The sequence below is a fragment of the Mobula hypostoma genome, chromosome 10 (assembly GCF_963921235.1).
Source record: "Mobula hypostoma chromosome 10, sMobHyp1.1, whole genome shotgun sequence".
Classification (NCBI taxonomy): domain Eukaryota; kingdom Metazoa; phylum Chordata; class Chondrichthyes; order Myliobatiformes; family Myliobatidae; genus Mobula; species Mobula hypostoma.
The window spans coordinates 26,374,294-26,385,017 of record NC_086106.1 but is presented as its reverse complement, the minus strand read 5'-3'; the positions used below and the strand labels follow the sequence as shown (position 1 = coordinate 26,385,017).

The following is a 10,724-nucleotide window of genomic DNA, read 5'->3' as shown; positions in this document are numbered from 1 at the left end:
GGGATAGGCGGGAGGGATTTATGAAATGACTACCCCGTTATAATTTCTGCTTTATTGTGATGAATATTTACTCATTATATAAAAACAGCATGTCCGACAACGGACACGGTAAATATCACAGATCCAGCCTGTCCACTGGGAAGGGGGTGGTGGCGGAGAACGACAGCAGGGAGATAGAGATGGGACAATCGATCGGGAAGGATGGATGAGGGCAACACAGACAAAACGCTGGAGAAACTCAGCAGGCAAGGCAGCATCTGTGGGAAAGAGTATAGTCGACGTTTCGGGCCAAGATCCTTCGGCAAAATGGATGAGGGGATGGGGGGAGAGGGTCTGCTGGATTTGGACCCGAACGTGGATTCGCACCAGGAATGCCTCGAGGAGAGTTTGCCGATCATGAAGTGTGTGACCCACCCCTTCTCGCTCGACCCTGACGGTTCCCACAGCTGCCACACTGCTTTGCCAGAATCTCCTACACTCATTGTCCTGAATAGCTCCTCCCTTCCTCTACCCCTCCTCATCCCATACACTCTTCCCCCCTCCTCTCATCCGAACACAGCCTCCCCCACCCACCTCGTCCTGGACAATCCCTCGTCCCCTTATCCCTTCCTATTTCGGCCGGGACCCGCCCATCCTCCCCTCTACCGACCTGACCCCCGTCTCGTCCCCCCACGGGACCCACCCCAGCCGGCTTAGGCCGCCCTCAGGACGACTCCCTTGAGATGGCCCGGTTGAGCCCCACCTCCGGCCCGCTCCCCGTATCACGCTTGGCCCCCGACCTCCCCCCTTCGTCCTCCTCCGCCGCGGCGGCCGCCGCGTTGAAGAGCCGCGCCACGAGGTTGTACCGGGACGAGTGCAGGAGCCGGGCGCCACAGAAGGCGTACAGCACCGGGTTGACGCCACAGCTAAGGAAAGCCAGGCTAGTTACCAGTGGGCGCGCCTCCTCCATCAGACCTCGGAATTCGTTGTTGCCGCCCAGCTCGGCAACCACCTGCGCCACGTTGACGAAGTGGTAGGGCAGCCAGAGCGCTGTGAAGGCCACCACCAGAGCCACCATCAGCCGCCCGGCACGGCTCTTGCCCCGGTGCCGCAGCGTCCGCACCCTGCGACCCACCACCCAGTAGCAGGCGCACAGCAGCCCGAGCGGCAGCAGGAAGCCCAGCAGCGTCTCGGCCAAGTGGTGGAAGGCCGCGTCCTTGGGGCTTCGGTGATCGGGCTCGCAGATCCGCCAGCAGTGGAGTTTGCCCAGCACCACGTCCCGGTAGTAGGCGGCGGGGATGGCCGCGAACGCCGCCAGTACCCACAGGCCCAGAAGCGTGGCGCAGCGGGTCCAGCGCCTGCGGCGGCCCCGGGCGAACCACGGTTTGATGACGGCCAGCAGGCGCTCTACGCTCATGGCGCTGATGAGGAAGATGCTGGCGTACATATTGAGGCAACAGATGTAGTGGGCGAGTTTGCAGGCGACCGAGCCGAAGACCCAGTCCCGGGACACCAGGAAGTGGATCCAGATAGGGGTGGTGAGCAGAGTGAAGCTGTCGGCCAGCGCCAGGTGAAGCAGCAGCACGGAGACGGAGGTGGCGGGTTGTCGGATCCGGCCCCTGCGTCCTCGGCCTTGGCTCAAAACAGCCCACACAACCAGGAGGTTTCCGGGCAAACCCACCACCAGCGCCAGCGACAACGTCAGGCTGCCCAGCACGGTGGCGCTCTCAGAGCTCAACATGTTGTCCTTGGTGCTGTTGGAGCGGATGCAATCCGTGCTCTGGGTGGTCGATGGGGTGTCCTGTAGGTTTGGGGATGGGGGAGGGCAGGGCGGGGGTGAGTTGGGGTGGCAAGGGAGGGAGAGAAGGGGAGAGGATGAGAGAGAGCAGGAAAGCAGGTGAGAGAGGAGTGGTGGTGGGGGGACAGGAGGGTGTACAGAGAGAGATGGGATAGGGGAAAAGACATTGAGAGGGTGAGCGTGTTAGTGGGGGGATGCAGGAGGGGAGGAGAGAAAGTCAGTAAAGTAAACCAGAAGGCAGGAGGGGTGTGGAGGTGGTGAGGGTGAGGGAAGGGTTGCGAGGTGGAAAGGTAGAGGGTGAGAGAGGGAGAGGTAGGAGGTGCAAAAGGAGGAGGGGAGAGTAGGGAGAGTAAGTGGTAGAGAGATAGTGATAAAGCGGAGGGTGGGGGAGTATAAGAGGAAAAGATGGAGGGAAAGGAAAGAAGTGTGGATGGAGGGTTGAGGAAAGTGAAAAGGGAGAATGGGTAGGTCAAAGGTGCAAGGATGGGGGGAGATGGAGGAGGGAAGTGGGTGAGGGATAGAGAGAGGGGAGAGTGAGGAACAGAGGTAAAAGGGATTGGGGTGGAGAGAGAGAGGTGAGATTCAGCCTGAGCACGCCTTCAGTCCCTGCCTTCATTCCTGATCCTCCCCCCCATGCTTCCTATTAGATTCCTTTTTAGATTACATTATAAGGACACTCAGTCCTCGTCTATTGTCATTTAGAAATGCATGCATTAAAAAAAATGGTACAACGTTCCTCCTGAGTGATATCACGGGGAAACACAGGACAAACCGAGACTAAAAACCAAACCACATCAATATAACAGAGTTAAAACAGTGCAAAGCAATACCATAATTTGATAAAGAGTAGACCATGAGCACGGTAAAAAAGTCTCAAAGTCCCAATAGACTCATCATCTCACGCAGGCGGCAGAAGGGAGAAACTCTCCCCACCATGAACCTCGAAGCGCCGCAAACTTGCCAATGCAGCACCATTGGAAGCACCCAACCGCAGCGGACTCTGAGTCTGCCCAAAAACTTTGAGCTTCCGACCAGCCCCTCTGACACAGCCTCTCCGAGCACCATCCTCTGCCGAGCGCTTTGACCCCACCCTGGCCGCTGAGCAACAAGCAAAGCCGAGGACTCGGGGCCTTCCCCTCCGGAGATTCTGGACCACACAGTAGCAGCAGCAGCGAAGCGGGCATTTCAGAAGTTTCACCAGATGTTCATTCGTGCTCTCACGTCCGTCTCCATCAAATCAGGATTGTGCACTGAACCCTACTTGACAAATAACAGACATCACCACCGGTGTGGCCGCTGCGAGCTGCATCGCGCCACCATCTTCTCCCGCCTTTGAGTACTTGACCCTCTACTTAGACACATCTCCACCTCCCTCCCCTTCACACCTAAAACTCACTGACTCAGTTCCCTGTGGGGGGGAGAGAATTCCAGAGACTCCCCTTCCTCTTCGTTGGAAGAAGAAATTTTTCCCCATCTCCATCCTGAATGATCAACTCCGTGCTCTGAAACAGGAACACACCCCTCCTCTCTTGGTCTAGGATAGCCCACTCAGGGGGAATCCAAGGAGCTCATGGCTGACCTCAAAGAGAGGAAGTCAGGAGACCGCGTTGGTGGATCAGAGGTGGAGAGCATTGGTGGCTTCAAATCCCTGGCTGTTAACATCTCAGATAACCTGTCCTGGGCCCAGCACACAGATGCAGTCAGAAGGAAAGCTGGCCAAATATCTACTATCTTAGCAGTTTAAGGAGATTTGCTTGTCACTGAACACTGTCTAAAAGGGATTTGGCAGGTACTGCAAATCCAGAGCAGCTAACACAAAATTCCGGAGGAGCTCAGCAGGACAAGCAGCATCTCCAGGAATGAATAACAGTCGGTGTTTCAGGCCAAGTCCCGGTGAAGGGTCTCAACCCAAAATGTCAGCTGTTTATTCATTTCCATAGTCATTTTCATAACCCTAATTCTGTGTTCCTCCAGCATTCTGTGTGTTGATCTAACTTCTACAGACGTATTTATTGAGTCATAGAGCACTCACAACACAGAAATAGGCCCTTCAGCCCATCTTGGCTGGGTCAGCCTGGTCTTCTGCCCAGTCCCATTTACCTGCACCCAGACTATAACTTTTGATACCCCTCCCATCCATGTACCCATTCAAACCTTTTAAATGTTACAGTTGAATCTGCATCTACCACTCCTTGTTCCACACTCATATCACCCTTTGACTGAAGTAGTTCCCCCTCAGGTCCCCCTTAAATATTTCACCTTTCATCCTAAATCTAGTCCTCATCTCACCTAGCCCGAGGGGTAAAGGTCTGATGTATTCATCTTGCGCGCACCCCTCATAATTTGTTATATCTCGACAAGATCTTCCTTCATTCACCTGGGCTCTAAGGAATGAAATCCTAACGTATTCAACCTATCCCTGAAACTCAGGTTCTCAAATCTCTTTTCACTAAACTACACATCCTAAAGGTAGATAGGTGAGTGGAAATGCCCACAACTTCAGCCTCACCAAATTCTTATACAATTTCAACATAACATCATAACTCATACTTATTGTTGAAGATATCCTGGCTGATTGCATCATGTCCTGGTATGGCAATTCAGATTCAGATTTATTAAACACATGTACAGTACATCAAAACATTCAGTGAAATGTGTCATTTTGTGTTAACAACTAACACAACCTAGGGTTTGTGGACCAAAAAATGCTGCGGCAGCCCGCAGATGTTGCCACATCTGTGCCAACTCCAGTGCCAACAAAGCCTGCCCATGATGCTCGGCTGAACACACAGAACACAACAAGCAACAAAACAGCAAATGCAAAGTGATCCACTTTCCTCCCACCCAACCACACGGACAACTCTGGGTAAGGCCCCCATTCTCCAGGCTATCGGACTCCCGCTCAACTTTCAGGCCCCAGTCTGTGGTATCCATCTCCGGGCGCACCAACGGACTGGCACTTGTACCTCCTTGTTTGCTGGCCTCTGAGCATGGAGGGAGGCCTGGACTGTGGATGTTCTTCTTCACCCATCCACATAGCTGGGCTCTGAACATGGAGTGTGAAGTGGAGGCCTGACCTCTAACTCCTCCATATCCTCATCCCTAAGCCCTAACCTGACCTCTCTGTTCTTAAAGCCACCCCTACAAAGAAACACAGGAGCCAGGAATGGGAAACAACATGTTGTAAACCCTTTATATTGAGTGAGCCTCATCAGCTTAAATCTGTTCCCCCCCACCAGTTAAATGGGGAAGATGTATGAAGTCAAAGTCAATGACGATGCTGAGGATGTTCTACGAGTCAGTGGTGGCCAGTGCTATCATGTTTGCTGTTGTGTGCTGGGGCAGCAGGCCGAGGGTAGCAGACACCAACAGAATCAACAAACTCATTCGTAAGGCCAGTGATGTTGTGGGGATGGAACTGGACTCTCTGACGGTGGTGTCTGAAAAGAGGATGCTGTCTAAGTTGAATGCCATCTTGGTCAATGTCTCCCATCCACTACATAATGTACTGGGTGGGCACAGGAGTACATTCAGCCAGAGACTCATTCCACCGAGATGCAGCACAGAGCGTCATAGGAAGTCATTCCTGCCTGTGGCCATCAAACTTTACAACTCCTCCCTTGGAGGGTCAGACACCCAGAGCCAACAGGCTGGTCCTGGATTTATTTCATAATTTACTGGCATAAATTACATATTACTATTTAACTATTTATGGTTTTATTACTATTTATTATTTATGGTGCAACTGTAACGAAAACCAATTACCCCCGGGATCAATAAAGTATGACTATGACTACTATTAAGCAGTGTGGAAGAGCCCTTTGACCAGGCTTAAAGGGGCTCATTCTTACCCTTTCTGGGGAGCGGAGGGATTTATTGCAAGAGGTTTTGTCATCAGTGGAAGTGATGTCCTGCGCCTATGATGCAGGGTTCCTGTGAGACTTCCCCTGGGATATTGTGCATTGTTTGGTTTCACTACTGTATTTCTGGAGTTCTGATCCGCCCTGGGGACAACTCCCAATAACTCAGCTAAACAAAGCTCTCTTTTCACTAAGCTATATTGACATTGCCCACCTCCCTGGAATAGAGTGAGGTCAAGACATCACGACCAGTAGGAAGAAAGATTTTTTTTGGTGCTGAGTTCTCGCTGCACCTCATTGACACACTTACAGAAACACACACACACTCTCCCTCTCTCGCACACCCTCTCTTTCATACGCATGCATGCTCTCCCTTTCTGAAGCACTATCTAATGCTATGTCTCTCTTATGCACCATTTCAACCACTATCTCGCTCTCTCTTAATATCGCTTTCCCTCTCATGAATGCAATATCTCTCAAGGGCTGTCTTTATCAGTTAAACTGATAGAGTTTGCAGATGATGCCACTGTCATTTGGCTAATCACACTGGACAGCAATTATTTTTGTAAGTGTTGTTTCCTCAGAATTTTCTCTTTGCTTGAAGCTGAATACAAATATAATTTCAGACTGCTTGTATCATGTAAGAATTTGGAGAACCAAGAAATCAACTTTTATTGAATATAATGTGCTTAACTGCATAATGGTGTTAACTCTTTGCAATAGTTCAACTAAGCTAAAAATATTTCGTTGGTGATTTTCATTTGTAATCAGTGACTGAAGCTTCTTGCTTCAGTGTCCAAAAATAATCAAACAGCTTTGATGGATTCCATTTACCCCAATAGCCTTTTTCCATGACTGCAATGTCCCAGTGAAACCTTTCACCATGCTCATCACTGACTGTGCCAAGATTTACAGGGAAAAGGTCTAAATCAGAATACAGAAAATGACTCTAGTTACATGTTGCACTTTATGGGTTTGTATGTTTGAAGCATATTGTCAACCAGCTGCATGTAGTTTGGTGGTCTGTAGTTGCCAAGACATTTTTCAGCAACATCCTTGAATGCCTTCCAGGTAATTTTCTCCAGTCCCACTAGAAATTGTTCAAATTGCCTGTCATTGATATCTTTGATTTGTGGACCAAAAATTGCTTTCATTAATCTTAGCATCAGTTATTCTAGGAAACATCGGTCTCAAACATCAAAATCCTTCACGGACATTTTTGTGTCTGCTGATAGCAGATTCCATCCATGCAGTCCTGAATCAGTAATTTTGCTTTTGCCTTTCACAAACCCAAGTCTCTGACTAGTGCCTATAAAAAGTATTCATCCCCCTTGGAAGTTTTCATGTTTTGTTGTTTTACACTGGATTTAATTTGGCTTTTTTGAAACTGATCAACAGAAAGGCGTTCGTGTTAAAATGGAAACAAATCTCGACAAACTGATCTAAATTAATTACAAATAGAAAACACAAAATATTTGATAGTATAAGTATTCCTTCTCCCTCCCCCCTTTAATATGACACACCAAATCATCACTGGTGCAGCCATTTGGTTCTAGAAGTCACATAATTAGTTAAATAGATATCTGTTTTTGGAGATCTGTGTGCAGTCAAACTGTCCCAATTGATTGTAGTAAAAAATACAACTGTATCTGGAAGTTCCAACTGCTGGTGAGTCACTATCCTGGCAAAAACTACACCATGAGGACAAAAGAACACTCCAAGCAACTCTGAAAAAGTTGTTGAAAAGCACAAGTCAGAATTTCCAGGTCACAAAATATCCTTGGAGTACAATTAAGTCAATCATCAAGAAATGGAAAGCATATGGCACAGCCGTAAATCTGCCAAAAACGGAGTGACCGTGCGAAAAAGGGACCAGTGAGGGAGGCCACCGAAAGATCTATGATAAATCTGGAGGAGTTACAAGCTTCAGTGGCTGGGGTGAGAGAGACTGTGCATACAACAATTATTGCCCAGGTACTGCACTAGTCACAGGTGTATGGGAGAGTGGCAAAGAGAAAGCCACTATTGAAAAAAAAAACTACATGAACTCTCAGCCAGAATTTGCCAGAAGGTATGTGGGAGACTATGAAGTCAGCTGGAAGAAGGTTCGATGGTCTGATGAAAGCAAAATTAAGCTTTCTGGCCATCAGGCAAAATGTTATCATGCACTGCATATCATTGAAAACACCATTCCTACCATGAAGCATGGTGGTAGTTACATCACACTGTGGCAATGCTTCACTGCAGCAGACCCTGGAAGGCTTGTGAAGGTAGAGGGTAAAATGAATGTAGCAAAATACAGGGAAATCCTGATGCAGTCTGCAAAAGGACTGTGACATAGGGAAAAGATTTGTTTTCCAGCAAGGCGATGACCCCAAGCAAAATGCTAAAGCTACAAAGGAATGGCTTGAAAAGAAAGAAGTTAATGTGACTTGAGAATTTGTGGCTGCACTTGAAATGGGCAGTTTGCTCATGATGGCCATGCAATCTGACAGAGCTTGAGAAGTTTTGTAAAGATTAAGGCAAAATTGCAGATGTGCAAAGCTGATGGAGACCGATCCAGACAGACTCAAGGCTGTAATTGCTGCCAAAGGTGTACCTGCTAAATACTGACTTGAAGATGGTGAATTATACAATCAATTATTTTGTGTTTTATATTTGTAATTAATTAAGATCATTTTGTCGAGATTCCTTTTCTCTTTGACACAAAAGTCTTTTTCTGTTGATCAATGTAAAAAGAAGCCAAATTAAATCCACTTTGATTCAGTGTTGTGAAACAATAAAACATAATAACTTCCAAGGAGGGAGAATACCTTTTATAGGCACTGTAACTCGGACTGAGTTATCAGATGAGACTCGCCCAACGTAAAGGTTTCAAAATCTGTATCAGTATCAGCGTTGTTTTTCATTCCTGACTCGTGCATTATAGCACCTTGATCTGCCTCCTCTAGACTCCATGTACTGGAAGATGATCGTCTTGTGGCACAAGTCTCATGGCTGAAGGGAGATTGGGATGTTCAGTGGATTACTTGTTTTTGCAGGGAAACCATACATTGTGGTCAGACAGAAGCAGCAGTCTTTACATGATCCTTCTGTTCTCGCCATATCATGGGGACCGTGAGCAACATGGACTTCAGAGTACCTCTGAGCCAAGCTCTAAGATTGACAGCCCACCTTGCACAACAAATGTGAGGAGCCCAGGCTATGAATTAGTCACCAATTTTAACACCAAAGTAGAGCTCATAGGTTTTATTAACAAGAGGTGTCATGCTCAGTCTTTGAGATTTAAGTGTATACCTTTAGGTGTTATATTTGAATGCCCTTAGTATATGGAGGAAGATAGATGAATTTGCAGCACAGTTGCAGATTAGCAGGTATGATATTGTAGGTATCACTGAATCATGGCTGAAAGGAGATTATAGCTGGAAACAATGTCCAAGGATACACATTGTATCAGAAGGACACCAGGAAGGCAGTGGGGGTGGCATTGCTCTGTTGGTAAAAAAAATGAAATCAAAGTATTATAAAAAGGTGACATAGGGTCAGAAGGTGTTGAATTATTGTGGATAAAGCTAAGGAACTGCAACAGTAACAATACCTTGATTGAAAACACCCAAGCAGTAGTAAGGATGTGTCCTATTAATTGCAACGGGAGATAGAAAATGCATGCCAAAAGGACAATGTTACAATAGTCACTGGGGACTTCAACATGCAGGTAGATTGGGAAAATCAGGTTTGTGCTGGATTCCAGGAGGGGGAATTTCTTGAGTGTGTACGAGGTGGCTTTTTTAGAGCAGCTCGCTGTTGATCCTACTAGGAGATCAGCTATTCTGGATTAGCTGTTGTGAAATGAACTGGAATTGATTCGATAGCTGAAGGTAAAAGAACCCTGAGGGGAAAGTGATCATAATGTGATCGAACTCACCCTCAAAATTGAGAAGGAGAAGCTAAAGTCAGATGAAGCAGTATTACAGTGGAGTAAAGGGAAATACAGAGGCACGAGAGAGGAGCTGGCCAGAATTGGTTAAAAAAGAACACTGGCAGGGATGACGGCAGAGCAGTATGACTGCAATTTCTGGAAGCAATTCAGAAGGCACAGGATATATACATCCCAAAGAGGAAGAAGTATTCTAAAAGAAAGGTGACACAGCTGTGGCAAACAAAAGAAGTCAAAGTCAACATAAAAGCCAAAGAGAGGACATACAATAGAGTAAAAATTAGTGGGAAGTTAGAGGATTGGGAAATGTTTAAAAACCAACAGGCAACTAAAAAGTCATTAAGAAATTAAAGACGAAATACAAAAGTAAACTAGCCAATAATATTAAAGAGGATACAAAAAGTTTCATCAGATACATAAAGGATAATAGAAGAGTGTCTGTCAGACAGCTGGAAAACGATGCTGGAGCGGTAATGGGAAGGATGAACTGAATAAATATTTTGTGTCAGTCTTCATTGTGGATGATACTAGCATTATGGTGGAAGTTCCAGGTATCAGGGGTAGTGAAGTTACCATAACTACAGAGAAGGTTCTTGGGAAACTGAGAGGTCTGAAGGTAGGTAAGTCACCTAGACCAGATGGGGTACACAACAGGTTTTTGGAAGAGGTGGCTGAAGAGATCATGGAGGCATTAGTAATGATCTTTCAGGAATCACTTATTCTGGAATGGTTCCGGAAGACTGGAAAATTGCAAATGTCTCTCCATTCTTCAAGAAGGGAGAGAGATACAAAGAAAGGAAACTATGGGGCATTTAGTCAGACCTCAGTGGTTGGGAAGTTGTTGATTATTAAGGATAAGGTCTCAGGGTAGTTGGAGGTGCATGATAAAATAGGCTGTACTCAGCGTGGTTTCCTCAAGGGAAAATCTTGCCTGACGAATCAGTTGGACTTCTCTGAAGAAATCAGTTGATGTGCACTTGGATTTTCAGAAGACCTTTGACAAGATGCCATACGTGAGGTTGTTTAACAAACTATGAGTCCATGGTATTACAGGAAAAATACTAGGATGGATAAAGTAGTGGCTGATTGGCCGGAGGCCAAGAGTGGGAATAAAGGGAGCCTTTTCTGGTTGGCTTTCAGTGACTAGTGG

The 10,724-nt window shown here is 47.0% G+C and overlaps 1 protein-coding gene across 1 annotated transcript in view; it reads right to left on the bottom strand.

The window, feature by feature from the left end:
* Positions 1-703: 703 nt before the first annotated feature.
* ltb4r2b (leukotriene B4 receptor 2b) overlaps positions 704-10,724 on the bottom strand; it is a 38,011-nt gene continuing 27,990 nt past the window's right edge. The window contains exon 2 of the mRNA XM_063059741.1: positions 704-1,780. Coding sequence (XP_062915811.1) covers positions 704-1,780 — 1,077 coding nt within the window. The remainder of the gene's footprint in view (positions 1,781-10,724) is intronic.